General features: G+C 47.8%; 1 protein-coding gene across 4 annotated transcripts in view; it reads right to left on the bottom strand.

The window, feature by feature from the left end:
- Window positions 1-21,153, bottom strand: part of PCNT (pericentrin) — a 159,775-nt gene that overhangs the window by 50,899 nt on the left and 87,723 nt on the right. For 3 of the 4 annotated variants that reach the window (XM_069733270.1, XM_069733273.1, XM_069733272.1), the window contains 6 exons: window positions 13,181-14,083; window positions 11,775-11,945; window positions 10,967-11,398; window positions 10,782-10,878; window positions 3,874-3,986; window positions 3,151-3,348 (listed from right to left, as the gene is read on the bottom strand). In XM_069733270.1, coding sequence (XP_069589371.1) covers window positions 3,151-3,348; window positions 3,874-3,986; window positions 10,782-10,878; window positions 10,967-11,398; window positions 11,775-11,945; window positions 13,181-14,083 — 1,914 coding nt within the window. The remainder of the gene's footprint in view (window positions 1-3,150; window positions 3,349-3,873; window positions 3,987-10,781; window positions 10,879-10,966; window positions 11,399-11,774; window positions 11,946-13,180; window positions 14,084-21,153) is intronic. The other variant, XM_069733271.1, reaches the window with a different exon arrangement.

Below are 21,153 nucleotides of genomic sequence, written 5' to 3'. Positions count from 1 at the left end.
GCATTCCTCAAAGCTCCTATAGAGACACTGGAGCATTGTATCCCGGACCTCAAACTTAAAAATTGGAATTTACCCAAAACCACCTCAATTGGGAACCTGTGTGATGGGGAGGAAATAATTACTTTTACATCATTGAGAGATAAATACAATGTTCCTCAAAGGGATTTTTACAAATATTTGCAGATCCGGCATTTCCTAACTGAAAGGAAAAAACAGATGCCTGCACCGCCATCTAAACTTTACTCTATGCTGATGAACCCGACATCACAGATTAGAGCGCTGTCCACAAGCTACGACTGTATGTTGGAGAATACTCTGCCCTCTCTAACTACATACCTGCAAAAGTGGGAAAAAGACCTAAACTGCACATTCACACCCGATCAGTGGAGGGCATCCTTCTTAGTTATTGGAAGCCAATCTAAATGTACTAACCACATAGAAAACGCCAGGAAATTGTTATATCGGTGGTATTTCACTCCCAGTAGATTGTCCAGGATGTTCTGCAGTTCCCCAGACACGTGCTGGAGGTGTGGAGACCCCTGTGCAGACATGCTACATATATGGTGGAGTTGTGACAGAATTAGACGTCTGTGGGCAGCCATAGATCATCTGATGTTCCAGATTTGTGGTATACCGGTGACTCTTAATGCACAGCAGGCGTTACTCGCTATTGATTTGGACTCGTTTCCCTATGAGTTCCGTACAGTGATTGTACATATTATTGTAGCAACAAGACTCAAAATTGCTAGTTACTGGAAAAACTCCAGGTGCCCCTCACTGCCCGAGGTCGTATCACTGATCAACGAAAATTGCCTATCAGAAAAAATAATCGCTACATCTAATAATAATATAGCTCAATTTCAGAAAAAATGGAACAATTGGTTATCTTTCCGTTTAAATACCGTTCTTAAATGACTTTGCAGATTTGCATATAGAGAATGTGATTGGATAGTTATTGTAATGTCACCATTTCCCCTATCCTCTTCCCTTCCCTAATCCCCATAACGTTGTGTTAATTATTAAGAATTTAATGTCAATAAGATGTAATGCTTGACACAATTTGTAAATAAAAATTTATGTTTAAAAAAAAAAGAAATGCAGACTTCGATGGAATGGACTGCAGGTGTCATGTTGCATTTGCAGAGCCCCTGATGTACCTAAACAGTAGAAACCCACCACAAGTGACCCCATATTGGAAACTAGACCCCCCAAGGAACTTATCTAGATGTGTTGTGAGAGCTTTGAACCAACAAGTGTTTCACTACAGTTTATAACGCAGAGCCGTGAAAATAAAAAATATTTTTTTTTTCCACGAAAATGATATTTTATCCCCTATGTTTTTATTTTCCCAAGGGTAACAGGACAAATTGGACCCCAAAAGTTGTTGTCCAACTTGTCCTGAGAACGCTGATACCCCATATGTTGGGGGGAACCACTGTTTGGGCGCACAGGAGAACTCAGAAGGGAAGGAGCCCTGTTTTACTTTTTCAAAGCAGAATTGGCTGGAATTGAGATCGGACGCCATGTTGCGTTTGGAGAGCCCCTGATGTGCCTAAACAGTGGAAACCCTCAATTATAACTGAAACCCTAACCCCAACCCTAACCCTAACCCTAGTCCTAACCCTAGCACTAATGGGAAAATGGAAATAAATACATTTTTTTTACATTTTATTATTTTTCCCTAAGGGGGTGATGAAGGGGGGTTTGATTACTATTTATAGCTGTTTTTTTTGGCGGATTTTTATGATTGGCAGCTGTCACACACTAAAAGACGCTTTTTATTGCAAAAAATAGTTTTTGCATCACCACATTTTGAGAGCTATAATTTATCCATATTTTGGCCCACAGAGTCATATGAGATCTTGTTTTTTGCGGGACGAGTTGACGTTTTTATTGGTAACATTTTCGGGCAGATGACATTTTTTGATCGCTTTTTATTCCGATTTTTGGGAGGCGGAATGAACAAAAACCAGCTATTCATGAATTTCTTTTGGGGGAGGCGTTTATACCGTTCCGCGTGTGGTAAAATGGATAAAGCAGTTTTATTCTTCGGGTCAGTACAATTACAGCAATACCTCATTTATGTAATTTTTTTTATGTTTTGGCGCGTTTACACAATAAAAACTATTTTATATAAAAAAAATAATTGTTTTTGCATCGCATTATTCTGAGAGCTATAACTTTTTTATTTTTCTGCTGATGCTGTATGGCGGCTTTTTTTTTGCGGGACAAGATGACGTTTTCAGCGGTACCATGGTTATTTATATCCGTCGTTTTGATCGCGTGTTATTCCACTTTTTGTTCGCCTGTATGATAATAAAGCGTTTTTTGCCTTTTTTTTTTTTTTTTTTGCGGTGTTCATTGAAGGGGTTAACTAGTGGGATAGTTTTATAGAGCGGGTCGTTACGGACGCGGCGATACCAAATATGTGTACATTTATTGTTTGTTTGTTTTTTTTTACATAAATAAATGGATTTATTGGGAAATGTTTTTGTTTTTTTTTATTTGGGGATTTTTTTTATTTTTTTTTTACACATTCTATTTTTTTTTTTTACTTTCTAACATTGTCCCAGGGTGGGACATCTCTGTATTAGATCAGATCGTTGATCTGACACTGTGCATAGCACACTGTCAGATCAACGATCTGACAGGCAGTTTAGCTGGCTTTCCAGCACCTGCTCTCAGCAGGCGCCGGCTAGCCAGGTCATTTCATGACCCGGAAGGAGTCCGGCGGCCATCATGGATCCGGGGACTCCTTCCGGGTCACCGGAGCAACGCGATCTCATTGCGTTGCTCCGATGGGAGAGCGCAGGGAGCCCCCGTCCCTGCGCGATCCCCCTCTATGCCGCTGTCACTACTGACAGCGGCATCAGAGGGGTTAAATGCCCGCGATCGGCAATAGCGCCGATCGTGGGCATTGCTGCGGGGTGTCAGCTGTCATACGAGACCGCGGTGATCGGTGCGCCGTACTAGTACTGCTGCTGGCACTAATGCAGTGCCGGCAGCGCAGTACTAGTACGGCGCGTGTCGCGAAGGGGTTAAGGCTAAAGAAAATATTACAATTTTATTATATAATATATAAAAAAGGGGTAAAACTAACATACAATATGCGACTTTCAATGTTTTCTGTAACGTTACAAAAGCCTGTACCTTGTCTCCTTTGTCAGCAGCCAGGGCTAAAGCTGAACTGAGGGACTGGATGGTTTCTTGCAAACTTTGCTTCTCGTTTTGCCAAGTATCTATCTTGATTGCAAGGACAGAACTGTCTGGAGTGGTGGACTTAACCATGGGACGTTCAGATAACTGAAGGATTTTGCAGCTTTCCTCATGCACCATATTCAACATTCTCTGCACAGATACAAAAATATGCAGTGCAGTTACGTCAGAACATAAAACAATTTTAAAAGCATTAAGGGATTGTCCACTTTCACAGACGTTTTTACTGCAGGTGGAGCTGCAAAAAAAAAACAAACAAAAAAAAAAAAAAAAACACAACAACAACAACAAAAAAAACCAAAACATTGAAATGACAGACAGCGCTGCAGACTACAGAGTTCAGCGACTGCCAGTGTAAACTGCATACGCTCAGAACTACGGAGTTCAGTTGTTTGCAGCGATGTTGACATGATGTCAGCACCGGAAGCAGCAGCGGAGTCTCAGCACTGAACCCGGGGAGGGTCCGTTAAGTTCAATTTTTGTTTTTTTGGATTTTCTTTTTTTTACAGTACTAACAGCGTATAGGAAAAAACTTCTCTGAAAGGTGACAACCATTTAGACATGCATAAAAGGAGATTTTTGTGTACTCACCGTAAAATCTCTTTCTTTTAGCCTCTAATAGGCGACAGAGTAAGAACAGTTTTAATGAAGGTTTACCTGCAATTGTGGAGATAGCCCAGTGGTGCCCAGAGAGTCCATCTTTTGTTTAATATCATCAAGGTTCTCCATATAATTTAGTTCGGACTTTGTGCCAAGTTCAGATCTGTAATCTACAAACAAACCCACTTTCAGTACTGACAGATTATTCATTTTCAAAATTCTCAATTGACAGGTAAAATCTGTCCTCAGTGATAACAGATTTTCCCATGTTACTGAGATAAAAGATAACACTTTGTGCTCAAAGATCCACAGAGAACAGTAATGGTCGATTCAGGAGAACTTGCAACAGAAGGTCTGTCCACCTTTAGTTATCTAGTAAGATATTACAAAGTTGCTGATTTCCATGTGTACTAGTTATTTATTAAATAAAAATTAAAATGAAGATAACTCTTCACTGTTTTTTGTGTGTACTCACCGTAAAATCCTTTTCTCCGAGCCACTCATTGGGGGACACAGGACCATGGTTTATGCTGCTGTCACTAGGAGGCTGACACTAAGCTGAGACAAAAAAGGGTTAGCTCCTCCCCTGCAGTATACACCCTCATGCTGGCATCCAGAGACCCAGTTAAGTGCAAAAGCAGTAGGATAATGAGAACAATATATCAAAAAACATTGGAACATAACATGCCAAACAACAGTCAAAGACCAAAAAAGGTAACGAGCCGTAAGGCTACCAGGGTGGGTGCTGTGTCCCCCAATGAGTGGCTCGGAGAAAAGGATTTTACGGTGAGTACACACAAAAATCCCTATTTCTCCTTCGCCTCATTGGGGGACACAGGACCATGGGACGTCCCAAAGCAGTCCCTGGGAGGGAAACAATACAACCATAATAACTCCATGTACCGTCTGACTACAGGTGCGCAACGGCCGCTTGCAGGATACGCCTGCCAAGGGCCGCGTCCGCAGAGGATTGGATGTGAACATTGTAATGCTTTGTGAACGTATGTAGGCTGGACCACGTTGCGGCTTTGCAAACCTGCTCCGCTGATGCCTGGTGCCGGATGGCCCAGGAAGCACCCATCGACCGAGTGGAGTGAGCTCTAATCCCCGCCGGGATAGGACTGCCCCTGACCCGATAGGATTCCTGGATAGCAGATCGGATCCATCTGGCTATCGTGGATTTAGACGCAGCCAAACCCTTTCTGTGACCCTCCGGGAGCACGAAAAGGGCGTCCGATTTTCTGAAGTGCGCCGTTCTGGAGATGTACCTCCTGAGGGCCCGTACCACGTCCAGAGTATGGAGAGCTTTCTCGACCCTATGTTTGGGCTGCGGACAAAAGGAGGGAAGAATGATGTCCTCGTTAAGGTGGAAAGCTGAGACCACCTTCGGAAGAAACGCGGGAGAAGGACGTAGGACTACCTTGTCCTGATGAAAGGCAAGGAAAGGTGCCCGGCAGGATAGAGCGGCGAGCTCTGAAACCCTTCTGATGGACGTCACCGCTACCAGGAAGGCAACCTTCCAAGAGAGAACAGAGAGCGGAACGTCTTGAAGGGGTTCGAACGGCGGTTCCTGGAGAACCCCCAAGACCAAGTTGAGATCCCAGGTCTCCAACGGCATCCTGTAGGGAGGAACAACATGGGAGACTCCCTGAATGAAAGTCTTGACCTGAAGGTTGGTGGCGATCCTACGCTGGAACAGCACGGATAAGGCTGAGATCTGACCTTTAAGAGAGCTCAGGGCCAAACCGGAATCCAGACCGGACTGAAGGAAATTCAGGATACAAGGGATGGAGAACCTGAGCGGAGGGTGCCCTCGGAGCCTGCACCAGGAGAAGAAGGTCTTCCAGACGCGGTGGTAGATAGAGGCAGAAGACGCCTTGCGAGCACTTAGCATGGTGGGGATGACCTGCTGAGAGAAACCAGCACGAGCTAGAATCCAGGTTTCAACAGCCACGCCGTTAACCGTTAAACGTAGGGCCCCTGAGCTCTGATGGTAGATCGGTCCTTGGCGAAGTAGGTCTGGGCGGTCTGGCAACCGCAAGGGGACGTCGGCTACGAGCTGGACGAGTTCCGCGTACCACGCGCGACGAGGCCAGTCTGGGGCGACCAGAATGACCGGAACTCCCTCCGTCCTGATCTTTCGGATGACCTTCGGCAGTAAGGGAAGAGGAGGAAACACATATGGGAGCTGAAAATGATGCCACGGAGAAATCAGCGCGTCCACTCCTATGGCCTGGGGATCCCGAGATCGAGCAATGAAGTTGTGGACTTTGGCGTTCCATCTGGACGCCATCAGATCCACGTCCGGGGTCCCCCAGCAAAGACAGATCTGGTGAAAAACTTCTGGGTGAAGTTCCCACTCCCCCGAGGCAAGGCCCTGGCGGCTCAGGAAGTCCGCCGCCCAGTTCTTGACTCCCGGAATGTGCACCGCCGAGATGATGGAGTGGTTGGTCTCGGCCCAACGAAGGATGAGGGAGACTTCCCTCATTGCCGCCCTGCTGCGGGTACCCCCCTGGTGGTTGATGTAAGCCACCGCCATGACGTTGTCCGATTGGACTCGTACTGGGTGACCCGCGAGCAGAGCGTGGAAGTGAATCAGAGCAAGTCTGATCGCACGAATCTCCAGAATGTTGATGGGGAGACTGGATTCCCGAACAGTCCAACGGCCCTGGGCCGAGTGGTGAAGAAACACCGCCCCCCAGCCCAGAAGACTGGCGTCGGTGGTTACCACTAACCAGCGGATCGGGAGGAAGGACTTCCCCTGGCGAAGAGACGGTCCCAGGGTCCACCAAATGAGAGAATGTCTGACCTGTGGGGACAGAGGACAAGGGAGGTCGAGAGAAAAGAGACTCCTGTCCCAGTTGTCCAGCAGAGCCTGTTGCAAAGGGCGGAGATGGAGTTGAGCGAAGGGAACAGCTTCGATTGCCGCAACCATCTTTCCCAGGATCTTCATGGCGAACCGAATGGTTCGCGGGCGAGAATGGCAGAGTGTACGGACTCCCTGTTGGAGCGCTTGGACCTTGGAAGCAAAACCAGCCCCCTTGAAGTGTCCAGGATCATTCCCAGAAAGGAGATCCGACGGGAAGGAACGGGAGATGACTTGTCTAAGTTGATCAGCCAGCCCAGGCGCGAAAGCGAATCCAGGGTAATGTGGACGCTTGACTCGCAGGCCTGAAAAGACGGGCCTTTTATGAGGAGATCGTCTAAGTAAGGTAATACGACGACTCCTCGAGAGTGAAGAATGGCCATGACAGCCGCCATGACCTTGGTGAACACCCTGGGCGCCGTGGCGAGACCGAAGGGTAAGGCCGTGAACTGGAAGTGGTCTTCTCGAATGGCAAAGCGGAGGAACCTCTGATGAGGCGGGAAAATCGGGATGTGAAGATAGGCATCCTTGATGTCTATCGAGGCTAAAAATTCCCCTCTTTCCATGGAGGAGATGACCGATCTGAGCGATTCCATCCTGAAGTGCCGGACTCTCACGCACCTGTTCAGGAGCTTCAGATCCAAAATGGGACGAACTGTCCCGTCCTTCTTTGGCACGACGAAGAGGTTTGAGTAGAAGCCTCTGAACCTCTCGTGTTCCGGGACCGGCACGATGACCCCGCTCTGGCGGAGGGAGTGGATGGCGCAAAGAAGGGCGCGAGACTGAGCTCCCGAACTGGGAAGACGAGAGGGGAAGAACCGAGTTGGAGGGGGAGAGGAGAACTCTATCTTGTAGCCAGATGATACCAGATCTCTGACCCATTCGTCGTGAACGACGGAGAGCCAGGCTTGCTGAAAAAGGAGTAGACGACCGCCTACTCTTCTGGTATCGACTGGCGCCGTTCCCGAGTCATTGAGAAGGGAATCTGGGGGGTCTCGAACCTCTGGTTCGGGGCTGCCTCGGTTTCCCGCGCCAGGAGGGATTAGGTCTGAAGGATGGACGAGCGTCTCTGTCTGCGCGGGCGGAGCGGTCCGATCTGGGAAGGCCAGAGGGATTGGACCAGGCAGAGTTGGTACGAAAAGGCCGAAAACGAAAATAAGGCTGGCGCTGGAAAGCCGCCTTGGGCCTCTGTTGGGGAAGAAACTTGCTCTTTCCCCCTGTGGCGTCGGAAATAAGCTGGTCAAGCTTTTCGCCGAAAAGACGCCCGCTTTGAAAAGGGAGAGAAATCAGGGATTTTTTAGAGGAAGAATCTGCACGCCAATCTCTGAGCCAAAGGGCCCGTCTAATAGCGATGGCGTTGGAAGCCGCCGAAGCAGCGCAATTTGCCGCGTCGAGAGATGCGAACATAACATAATCACTGGCCATGGCTAGCTGCTTAGCCAGGTCCGCCATCTCAGAGGGGAGATCCTGCTCATTAATGGATTTCGCTAGGGCATCCGCCCAGGAAACCATAGCCTTGGACACCCAAGCCGCGGCGAAGGAGGGAGACAGGGACGAGCCAGAGGCTTCGTACACAGAGCGAGCTAGAGAGTCTATCTGGCGTTCGGTGGGGCTCTTAATTGAAGCGCCCTCCGGGACTGAGAGAAGAGTCTTAGAAGCCAGGCGCGAGACCGGCGGATCTACCGTAGGGGGATCCGTCCAGTCTTTCACGAGATCAGCTGAGAAGGGATACTTGGAAACCAAGTCCTTCTTTCCCGTGAAGCGCTTGTCTGGGCGCTCCCTGTGACGCCTGACAATATCCAGGAAGGCTGGATGAGAGGCAAAAGATTTGTGAGAACGCTTGGTTCTGGAAAAGGAGACCGCGTGTTCCGGAGCGGAATTAGAATCGTCATCCACCTTTAGTGCGTGATTGACTGCTACGATGAGGGAGTCAACCGTGGCTCTGAACTCCGGAGCCTCCGGATCCAAAGAAATTTCAGACTCATGTTCAGAGTCCTGAACGCTGCGAGCCCCCAAAGAGGGTGAGCGAGAGGTGGAGCTGCCAGAGTCTGAGTGGCGAGGAGAACGCTCCGGAGAGGTAGTACGGGTCTGTTTTCTGGACGACCGTGCCTCTTTAAGAGGAGAGCGGCCCCTGCTGGCCGACGATTCCCCTGCTATGGAGGGATCTCTTAGCACCTGTAGCGGATTGCCTCGTTCCCCGGGAGGATTTTGAATGGCTTTGATGGCGTTAGCTAAAAAATCCACGGACTGAGAAAGAGAGGCGACCCACGGGGGGGGGCTAGGTACGCCAGGGTCGGCGGCGGTGGAGGGCTCCTGGGCACATGGGGCATCGCAGGCAGAGCAGAGGGGAGAGCTTTGAGGCCTGGGAAGTGGGGCCTGGCAGGTGGTACACGCAGAAAAAAAGGTTGTATGTACCTTAGAGGATTTTTTAGACCTTGACTGCGACATGATGCTAATGCAGAAAAAATTTACGGGGTCTATATAGGGTAACCAGTGTCTGAGAGGGCACTGCAGAGGGGAGCTAACGATGTCTCCTTACCCCGGTCCTGTGTCCCGCTATCCAGGAGAGACGAACTGTTGAGATATTCAGTCTGAGAAGAGGAAGCCGGCTGCACGTGGGCCACTGACGCACCAGAGATGCGACAGGCAGGAGCTGCGGCGCTGAGGAGAGGGGCCAAGATGGCCGCCGAGATCAGGAAGAGAAATCTCGGCGGCTGTGAGAAGCGCCAGGAGCGGGGGGCGGCGCCGCTGACACTGACTGGAGTGGGCGGGGCTTAACGGCGGCGACCAGCGGCTAGGCCGAAGCCGGGGGCTAAATTTGCGGCCTCGGCCCGGCGCGCGGTCGCGAGCGCCGGAAAAAGAAAGGGACACCGCCCAAAAAGCCTGCAGATGGAGCCCAGGGATGAGGAGCCCTCCTGACCGCTGGCGACCCCCCCCCCCCCAAATCCCCCCACCGGGCACTTACCCTGAAATGGAGGTGAGAGGGTGCCATATGGAGGTGCCATGCATAGGAACGGTGCAGGGGTTGGGAAGCCTTCTATCCACCGACCCCACATGGGGGGTGGAGAGGAACCGTCCACCACCTGAGTCACAAGTCACATTGGTGATGCAGTGTGGTCTGCACGGACGCCACTGGGATAAAGCCACTGTACAGCCGAGGGTAGGACCTGGTGGACAGGGCAGATGTCCGGCAATAAAAAGGCCTGGCTGCAGAGGAGGATACTGGAGGTAGGAACACCAGTGCTCGTCTGTATAACAAAAAGGGGAGATCGGGGCCCATTAGGGGAGAAACCGTCGCCCAAAAAAGGACAGCTCAGGCAGTGGCTCCCACGACGCAGGAGAGGATACGGAGAGGTGAAACTCCCGTGCTCGCCTGTTGTTGGTTCGGGGGAGATCGGACCTTAGAAGAATCCGTCGCCCCCTTCGTCCGGAAAAAGAAAAAAGAAAAAAGAAAAAGAGAAAAAAAACCCAAAAGGGTTAAAAATCAGTGTGCCTCCTACGGACACTAAGCTTAAACTGGGTCTCTGGATGCCAGCATGAGGGTGTATACTGCAGGGGAGGAGCCAACCCTTTTTTGTCTCAGCTTAGTGTCAGCCTCCTAGTGACAGCAGCATAACCCATGGTCCTGTGTCCCCCAATGAGGCGAAGGAGAAACGTAGTTTCAATTAGACCATTTTTTATTGTGAAAGATATCAAGATAGGGTCACAGTTTAATTTTGCTTTTAGAAACAATCACAACTAAATAAAAATAAAAAACACATTTAAGTTATTGCAAACCAAATAAAAACTGATTCATATTAAAGTTCATTGTAGGCATTACCGAAAACATACTTTCAATAGGGTCCGCTATGGAAACTAGTCCCCCTGCCCAGGTCTCTCTATATACACATAGGTGGGAGATCTGTCAAACTAGCTGAACGGCATATAGAAAAGCCAGGGGGTCCCCACACGCCGACTAGTCTTCTCCGTTACTTTTTTTTTTGCCAACCCTGGGTTCTGTAGTATTTCACAGTAAAACATACTGAATATAATTGCAAGGAAGGAGCAGGACCCCATTTTGTACTGCCCATGGTTTTGGTAGATTTAGGGTTTAAATTACCCAGTTCATCAAACTTTTCAGAATCCATCCGATCGTCCCTGGAGCTTCTCAGGTCATCATCACAAGAGCCATAATCTGTGTGTCCTTCACCTCTTAGCTGAAAAAGAAACATTCAGTTATACATTATTTGGTTGGACATTGCGGCTACTAAAAGAAGACAATGAATACACAAGCTATATACATACACTTACTGGACTGGCCCTCTGTGCTGAGAAATTGCTTTCCGATAAAGATGGAGTGCTGGATCCTAAAAGATCACAATGTTCAGCTCTTTTGATACAAGTAGATTTCGATCTCGTAAGTTCCACACTCGGGGCAATACTCAGTTCAGAGAAGGGTGTGAATGCCCCCAAGCTGTGAACGGCTTCCTCTTGTTTTCGAACCATTTCGGTGGAGTCCCAAGTACTCAAGTCTGTGAGGCTCTCAGAGAAGCTTGTGGCTTTTCCTGGTCTTGATGGGTCAGGTTTATGCTTCGGATGAAAGTTGTCTTCTGGTAAAGCTCCTGACATCAGGACAATCATGGCTTCTTGGCTCACTAGAGCATCTTGCAATTTCTTAACCTGAGTACCAAGTTTCTGGGAATGTGTCTGCAACTCTGCCACACAAATCTCTCGTTTCTGTTTAAAAATTGAAAAAAAAAAAAGGGAGATAAGAAAAAATAAAAAATTAGTAATTGTATAAAAGATAATGGCAATACGTTACAGAATAGGCAATCACAGAAGATCTGGTCTCTACTGAGCAAAAACAGTTTACTAAAGTGTGGGCACAAATATGTAGCAGAATAGTACTGAACACCCAACTAGGGCATGCACTTACTGGCGTCTTACCACCGAAACGCTCAAGCCGATTGGTTGGCTCATCTAGCCCATCGCATGTGCAATACATCCAGTTTTAAACATATAATCGTCTTTCCTAGGCCACTAACTTGAAAGTATTAAGAACCTCAGGAAACCTCACTACATTGTAAATCATTCTCATATTTTAAGTTTGCACCTGAAGCTGCTGCAGAACATCTTGGGCTTTAGCTTCTCTTCGTTCACACTCTGTATATAATTCCTCTAGTTCTTGCTTCATATTGGCAAGCTGAATCTGAGCACCATGAAGATCGGCTTCTCTCAAACTTGCCAAATTCTCTGCAATTTGCAACTGCTTCTTAAGAGAAACCTGATGGTTTAATGACAACAGAAGGCATTTCTGCATTAAAGTGGACTTTGAAATCTTGTGACGGAATAGCATTTCATAGATTTGTTTTCTCTTTTCAGACATAACCACAAAGGGAAAAAAAAGCCATTTAAAAACTTCATGAAAATGACATTCATTAACGTCAAATCAAAATGCAATCGTTGCACTTCTACTACAAACCGTTTTTATCAATTGATCCATTTGTGCATGAAATCGAGACATGGATACTTCAGAATGGCTTGTTGGATTGCTGTACTGCATAGGGCAGTGTTCCCCAGCTCACTCAACAGGCCATGTTTTCAGGATTTCCTTGGTGTTGCACAGGTGATGGAATTATTGCCTGTGTAGGAGATATAATTATCACCTGGGGAACACCAGGGAAAGCCTGAAAACATGACCTGTTGGCGGCTCTTGAGGACTGGAGTTGGGACACACTGGATTAGGGTTTCCTTTGGGTGCATTGAGATGACTATTCTACAGCTGCAATATCCGGTCCGACCGTAGATCTACTTGACCTGAACAAACAGCTTCATAGCTGCTCATTAGTGATGAGAGAGTGTATTCGTTGATCTCGTTTTCCGGAGCACGCTCGGGTGATCTCAGAGTATTTGTTAGTGTTCGGAGATTTAGTTTTCATCGCCTCAGCTGAATGATTTACAGCTACTAGCCAGCCTAAGTACATGTGGGGGTTGCCTGGTTCCTAGGGAATCCCCACATGTAATCAAGCTGGCTAGTAGCTGTAAATCATTCAGCTGAGGCGATGAAAACTAAATCTCCAAACACTAACAAATACTCGGAGATCACCCGAGCGTGCTCAGGAACACCCAGCAGGGAGCCAGCTGTCAATCAGCAAGACATCGGCAGAGACACCTCATCAACAGAGCAGAGTGGAAGAGAAGACTCTGCTCTGTCGACATGTCAACTGCAGAATCACCGGCAGGTGCAGTCTGTCTGCTTTGAGCTGGCAAAAATTGCCGCTCGGGAAAACAGGCAGGAAGTAAGCAACTACTTGCCTGTTAGTTCTTAGCCCCAAAAGCAAAAAAAAGTCCCGGATAACCCCTTTAAAATGACATGGCTGCGCAAATGGATCCTGTGAATCGATTCGCACACTACTCATGACTCGAGTATTATAAATAAAATCAGACGTATTTGAGTAGGAACACAACAATAGTCTATTGAAGGAAAGAGAATAAGAAGGAAAAAAAAAAATGGCTCACCAATTGAGGTACTGCATTCAACTCCATGAATTCATCCTCAGTTTGTGTCTGTACCTCTTCAGTGAGGATCTTCGCCTTCTCTTCCCAATCGCTGTGAAGCTGCTTCAGATACTGTATTTCTCGCCTGTACTCCTCCTCTCGCTCCCTTTGTTCATTGGAACATTTTGAGATGACATTTTTAAGGGAAATAGTCTCTTCTTGCAGTTTTTGCAGGTCCATTTTGGCGGCTTCTAGAGATCGTGCACTATGAGCCAGTTGATTCTCATATTCTGTTTGATCGGCTGCATTTTGCTCTTGCATAGTCTGTACTAACAGTTCTTTGTCCATAAGGAAGCCATCCTTTTCCCGCAACCTATCCTGCAGTTCTTGCAGCTGAGAGGAGAGGCTGGAAATCTGTTCTTCTCGCTCTGAAAAACGTCTCCAGAGAAGCTCGCTCTCTTCCTGCAGATTCCCATGTTGCACTTGCAGAGTCTCTAGAGATTGCTCATGTTGCCTGCAGGACTGCTGGACATTGTGCAAATTTCTTTCCAGGACCTCAATTTCAGTGATGTGAAGAGCAACTTTCTCTTCCAGTTCTTGTTGTAAAGATTCCAGTTCAGTCCCATGTGTGTGTTCAGTGTCCTCTCGCCCTTCTCCTCCTTGTAATTTTTTAGCTCCTTTTCTCAGTTCCCGCTGTAAGTTTTCCACTTCTCCAAAGCCCAGCTGATCCAGACTTTCTTGACTGTCACTGATTTCATGCCTGTTTGGACCCAACTGTTCAAGCTCTTTTTGCAATTTTTCAATCACTTCATGAAGCTGCTCGATTTCTTCTTCCTTGTCCTTGCGTAATCGGTCTAGGTCGCTGCGAAGAAGTTCAACAAGTGATCTTAATTCCTCCATTTCTGCAGACTGAGAACATGTTGCCTGAATTTGGGAAAAAATGCGATTTTTACTTTCTTGAAGCCTAGCATGATACACCACAATGGCAATGAAACATTACTGAAAGTTTATTAAATGGATACAGCTGCGGAGCACAAATCGGAGACAAAGTTGGTCAATGGCCACACATCAGAGAGCTTCAATATAGGGAACACACACATGCCCAAACGAGCTGATGGAAGTACTAATACAAAATACGTACGCTACTCACCTGGTAGCAGTGTTTTTTCAGGAGCCATGACAGCACAACGAGAGAGGGGATCCGCCCTTCAGGGACAGGAAACCTCAGACATAAAAAGGGCGGCACCTCACTCCCCCGCCAGTTGGTTTACAGAGTATGAAAGGACCTTCTAGGTTAGTAGCACATAGACAATATTAATATATGGTACAATTCACCCAGTGACTAAACTTAGGAATTAACTAAAGGAAGTGTTGAACCCATAAACAAAGAGGGTAGGGAATATAAGGGTGCTGTCATGGCTCCTGAAAAAACACTGCTACCAGGTGAGTAGCGTACGTATTTATTCAGTCGCCATGACAGCACAACGAGAGACTTTCAGAGAAGTGAAAAAAGTGACTAGGGAGGGATAACTGCCTCCAGCACCCTTCTCCCAAACGTGAGGTCGGAGGAGCCACCTAGATCTAACCTATAGTGTCTAAGAAAGGTGGATGGAGAAGACCATGTGGCCGCCTTACAGATGTCTTCAATCGACACTTCTGCCCTCTCAGCCCAAGATGTGGCTACCGCACGAGTGGAGTGTGCCTTTATGCCTTCTGGAATTTCCACGCCACCTGCGGTATAAGCAAGAAATATGGCCTCCCTAATCCATCTGGCTAGCGTATTCTTTGATACCCTAAGCCCCTTCCTAACTCCCTGGTAGGATAAAAATAAGGAATGATCTTTTTTCCAGGCGTCTGTTACTGCAATATATCTGAGAAGGCATCTACGCACGTCCAAACAATGAAATCTCTGTTCTTTATTGTTAGAGGGATTAGGACAAAATGAAGGCAAGATTACCTCCTGGGACCTATGAAATTTTGACGCGACCTTTGGAAGATAAAGAGGGTCAGGCCTCATCACCACTCTATCTTCCGTAATTTGTATATACGGACGCTGCCTGGACAATGCTTGCAGATCACTAACCCTTCTTGCCGATGTGAGGGCAACTAAGAGGGCTGTTTTGACAGACAGGATCTTGATCGGGACAGAGTCAATGGGCTCGAACGGAGCTTGTGTTAGAGCCGAGAGCACAAGATTTAGGTCCCATGGAACTATTCTCTGTTTAATAACCGGCCTGGATCTGGTGACCGCTTTGAAAAACCTTGTTATACAGTGATTACTAGCTATGTTGGAATTATATAGTGCCCCTAGAGCCGAAACCTGAACTCTAAGGGTGCTGGTGGCTAAGCCTAAATCTAGGCCCTTCTGTAGAAATTCTAGGATCTGAGTAATATCAGGTTTCTGATCGATCTGTGCTCCTGAGCTTGATAGGAACTTCCTCCATATCCTAACATAAATGCTAGTCGTGGAGGCTTTCCTACTCTTAAGCAGCGTATTTACAAGGTTCTGAGAGAATCCCTTCTTTTTCAGAAGTGACCTCTCAAGTTCCACGCTGTCAGATGTAAGTTGGCTACTCGTGGATGCAAAACTGGACCCTGGGAGAGGTGGTCTGGAATTTCTGGGAGAATCCATGGTTGGGAAATGGACATGCTTCTTAACCATGGGAACCAAGACCTTCTGGGCCAGAATGGAGCTATTAATATAACTCGGGCTTTGTCTTCCCGAATCTTCCTCAGAACTAAAGGAATTAGATTCAGAGGGGGAAACGCATAGGCGAGACTGAAGTTCCAGGAGATCAGAAGAGCGTCGATTGCGTACGGGTTGTCTCTTGGGTCTAGGGAACAGAATTGATGGAGCTTCTTGTTTCCTCGACTGGCAAACAGATCTATTTCTGGACATCCCCACAACCGTACGATCTGATTGAAGACAGCCGGTTTTAGAGACCAATCCCCTTGTTTGAGCTCGTTGCGGCTTAAGTAATCGGCCATGGTATTTAGTTTCCCCTTTATATGAAGGGCCGTAAGGGAGAGTAGGTGATTTTCGGCCATCTGAAAAATACGATTTGTAACGTTCATTAATGACGTAGACCGTGTGCCTCCTTGGCGGTTCACATAAGCAACTGTCACCTGGTTGTCAGAGAGTATTCTAACATGTCTACCCTGTAGAGGTACAAGAAACCTATCCAAGGCGCGTTCCACCGCCATCAATTCTTTCAGATTGGAAGACGAGTCCTGCTCAGATCGGGACCATAGACCCTGAACGTAATTATTTTCCCAATGTGCTCCCCACCCCGTGGGACTAGCATCAGTTGTTATTACTCGTGATATATGATATGTCCAAGGTACCCCTTTACGCAGATTAGGGATGTGCGTCCACCACCTTAGTGAAACCGTGGCCTCTACGGATAGAGAGAATTTCTTATCTAGGTTGGCGCCTAGTCGCCGAAAATTACGTAGAACATCCCACTGAAGAGACCTAGAGTGAAACTGTGCCCACATCACCGCCGGAAAACAAGAAGTAAGTGACCCCAAGAGAGACATAGCACTTCTTAAGGAGACTACGGGATTTTTAATTGCTCTAGAGGCCAGCCGGTGGATAGCATCAACTTTTGAGTCTGGCAGGCGACATTCCTGCTGAGCTGAATCTACAATAAGACCCAAAAACTGCTGTGATGTGGAGGGTTGAAGACGCGATTTTTTAAGATTGACAATCCAACCTAAGTTACGAAGTGCTACCATCACTTTCTCTAACTGCTCTTTACAGTGTAACTCTGAATGCCCCACGATCAGTAAGTCATCCAAGTAAGGAATTATCAGTATGTTTTGCTCATGAAGGTGTGCCATAACCTCTACCATAACCTTAGTAAAGACCCGGGGTGCGACTGCAACACCAAAGGGGAGTGCCTGATATTGGAAGTGCTCCACTGTGCCGGCAAGAGAAATCGCCACCCTGAGAAAACGCTGGTGATCTGCATGTATCGGAACATGGTAATAGGCGTCTTTTAGATCTAAGACCACCATGAAGCACTTGTGAAAAAGAAGCTTTATTGCCGTTTTCACAGATTCCATTTTGAAGGATGGGATTAGCAAGAATTCATTCAGGCCTCTCAGATTAATAATGGTACGGTATGACCCATCTGGCTTCTTTACCAAGAATCACGGGGAATAGAACCCCCTACCTCGCTCTTCCGTGGGTACCCGAATAAGAACCCCCTTTTGTCTGAGATCCTGAACTTCTGACTCCAACGCCAACTGTTCTGCAGGAGAAGAACGGATAGGAGTTAGTTTAAATTTGTCCTGAGGGATCTGATGAAACTGGAACTTTAATCCCTCTTTAATGATACTGAGTGTCCATGGACTGTTGGTGATCCTCAACCAGGCTGGGTAGAAAGCTAAAAGCCTACCGCCCACCTGGACCGCTAGTCATTGAGTTTTCTTCGAGTCCCGAGGGGTGTTAAACATATACCCCCTACCTCTTCTTCTGCTGCTGCTGTAATATTTGGATGAATCTCTATTTGGTTCTCTATCAGATCTGCGGCGATAAGACCATCCCCTGCTGTAGTCACGCCTATAAAAAGGTTTTCTTAATAGAGGGAACCGCTTCTTAGAGTCGCCCGCCTTCTCAAGCAGCTCATCAAGTACCGGACCGAACAGATGAACTCCTTCACAGGGGATGCCGCATAGCCTTGACCTAGCTTGTAAATCACCTGGCCAACATTTAATCCAAAGTGCTCTGCGGGCTGCGTTGGATAAGGCTGAAGATCTTGCGGCCAGCCTGACCGAATCCGCTGATGCATCCGAAAGGAAGGCTGCAGCATCTTGGATCATGGGCATAGATGATAGGATTTCACTTCTAGGAACTTTATCCTTAAGTTGATCTTCCAGGTGGCCTAGCCACACCATCAAGGACCGAGCTGTGCAAGTAGCCGCCACTGCCGGTCTCAGGGATCCCGCAGAAGTCTCCCAAGCTCCTTTAAGGAACACATCAGCCTTTCTATCGAGCGGGTCCTTTAAGTTACCTAAATCTTCAAATGGAAGAGAAGACTTTTTGCATGCTTTGGCCACTGCTGCGTCTAACTTCGGGACTTTGTCCCAAGAAGCTGAAGCTTCTTCCTCGAACGGGTATCTTCTCTTAAATGCTGGCGGAAGTGACCCCTTTCTTTCGGGCTTCTTCCACTCCTTCATAATCAGAGACTTGATTTTCTCCACTACACGAAAAACCCTTCGGGATTTACGGTCTATGCCCCTGAACATAATGTCCTGAATGGAGCATTCTGGCTGAGTCTCTTCAATCCCCATGGTGTTGTTGACAGCTTTCACCAGATGATTAATCCTATCTAATGATAGACATGTTCGGCTAGACTCTACGTCCTCTGAAGATGAAGATGATGGATGAGAATCCGAGCTCACACTATCGGAATCCATCTCTGATACAGGGGATGAACCTAGTATTCTCTTCTTGGATTGTTTCTTATGAGAACTGGATTTTAAGGAGTCCCTGATCTCCTGTCTGACCATGTCCCTAAGGGTAGACGTCAGGTCAGGGGCCTCCTCTTCGATTAAGTGCTGTATGCAGGATCTGCACAGCTTCTTTTTATGCCCATCTGGGAGAGGCTCTGTACAAACGGCACACTCCCTATGTTTAGCTTTGGAAGCACATTTTTTCCCCTAAATAAGGAGAGAGGGAATACAAGGAGGGACACCAATCAGAAAGCGTACTTTCACGTAGCTCACTTACCCATCCTTGAAGTAAACGGTACCGTGATCGGGGGGTCCTCTTTGGCCGGAGAATTCCTACGGCCCGAGGATTTGGTGGACCTCTGAGCAGCTTTAGCTCCACCAGCACGACTACTGCCACTGGAACGCCGCTGGGAGCTTCTCTGAGACTTTCCTGTTTGTGGCTGCTCCAAAGGCTGCTGCTGTTCACCGCACAGCTGCGGAGTTCCCTCCGGTGACTCCATTAGGAAATGGACAGGAACCAGGATGGGCATCTGTGCGGCTCTTAAATACATCCCCCTGGGTACCACCCCCGGATGGGGGTCAGCAGGGCTTCCTCCAGGTGTCAACGATCGGTATTAACTACCGATAGGCTCTGGCCACTGCACGCCGTGCCCCACGCTGAGCGCCGAACTCCCTGCGGCCAGTATCCTCCCCCTGCCCCTGGGTGCCGCCATTAGCCGGCGAAAGAACGATACCGCGCATGCGCGGCCGCGCCACCGCCCGGCGCCGCTCGCTGCGTCATCCGGACACGCCCCTTCCGGTCACAGCTGCGGCGCCGAGGGCAGACGCGCCGAACAGAGGACGGCAGCGTCCTCCGGCCAAGACGGACCACCAAGGCAGGAGTGGACAGACCCCAGAGGCCACGTAGACACGGCGGCGTATACTCACAAGGTAATGTGACACCTAGAAGCTAACCCCTTGGGGTTGCTTCCTCCTGCTCTCACCGACACTAACAGTCCCCCTGCCGTGTGGTGCTACCGGCCTCCTGACTAGGCCGAGGCAGGGGACCCCCGCTACCTGATCCGGCCTGTCAGGAGTGGGAAGACTTCTTTCTTCAAAAAAAGGTCTGCCTGAAGAGGTTCCACTGTCAGGGACAGGAAACCAACTGGCGGGGGAGTGAGGTGCCGCCCTTTTTATGTCTGAGGTTTCCTGTCCCTGAAGGGCGGATCCCCTCTCTCGTTGTGCTGTCATGGCGACTGAATAAATGCTATTAAAGGATTAAACACATAGAAGAGGCGAAGAGAAGGCATCACTGTATGTGTATGACATTCTGCTGTACCTGGGACACCCGAAAGGGATATTGGACAGTTATGGAAGTGGTTGAGGATTTATGTTGACATCCTGGCCTTGGAATAAAATGAAATCTGTCAGCAGGGTTTTGCTACCTCCTCTGAGAGCAGTGTAATGTAAGCAAAGAGAAGCCAAATCTAACGATGTATCACTTAGGTTACTGGACACAATCAGAGCTTTTAGATTTAGAATGAAGCAGAGCTGAGAAAGCTAACCCCGCCCACACCAGGCTCTGTATGTACAAAGTGCATAGACAGTGAGCTGCCCATCACAGGATGGGGCGTTGCTGGACGAGTCCAGCAATGCTAATCTCTTTGTGATAAATCCTTCACGGTCAGTAGACCGCACGCACTTTGACAAGTGACAACCCCGAATTCTGTGTCTCAGCCGCCATCTCCTGCTGTCTTCAGATTACATAGCAACAATCTGCTGACAGATTTCGCTTTAAGTAGTTAAGCAGGAGAGAATGGAGAAGCTTTAATGGAAATGATTAAGGGCACAGCTAGCTCAGAAATGGAGTGTATGCAATAAAGGAAGAGGCTGGTGGACTGCTTATTTTGCAGCATTGTAGAATAAAAGGCAATAAATGAAAGGGGAAAAAAAAAAAAAAAAAAGACATACTGGAGGTCATTAAGAGTTAATAAGGGGGATGTCCAGTATTGGGCAATTCTTTTAATGGAAAATAATTGAAACATCAGATGTAGGATACAATAGAAGCATTGCATAAGACGGAGGGACATCCAGTCAACACCAGTTTTTACACCATTTTTACTACTTTTTGATAAATGAGGGCAGATTAGCAGAACGGGGGACTGGGTAAGCACAGACAAAAAATAGGGATTTTTGTGTGTACTCACCGTAAAATCCTTTTCTCCGAGCCACTCATTGGGGGACACAGGACCATGGGTTATGCTGCTGTCACTAGGAGGCTGACACTAAGCTGAGACAAAAAAGGGTTAGCTCCTCCCCTGCAGTATACACCCGCATGCTGGCATCCAGAGACCCAGTTCAGTGCAAAAGCAGTAGGATAATAACAATATATCAAGTAACATTAGAATATAACATGTCAAACAAACAGTCAAAGACCAAAAAAGGTAACGAGCCGTAAGGCTACCAGGGTGGGTGCTGTGTCCCCCAATGAGTGGCTCGGAGAAAAGGATTTTACGGTGAGTACACACAAAAATCCCTATTTCTCCTTCGCCTCA

Source organism: Ranitomeya imitator, chromosome 7 (genome assembly GCF_032444005.1).
Source record: "Ranitomeya imitator isolate aRanImi1 chromosome 7, aRanImi1.pri, whole genome shotgun sequence".
In the NCBI taxonomy this organism is placed as follows: Eukaryota; Metazoa; Chordata; class Amphibia; order Anura; family Dendrobatidae; genus Ranitomeya; species Ranitomeya imitator.
This window is presented reverse-complemented; position numbering and strand designations above follow the sequence as displayed.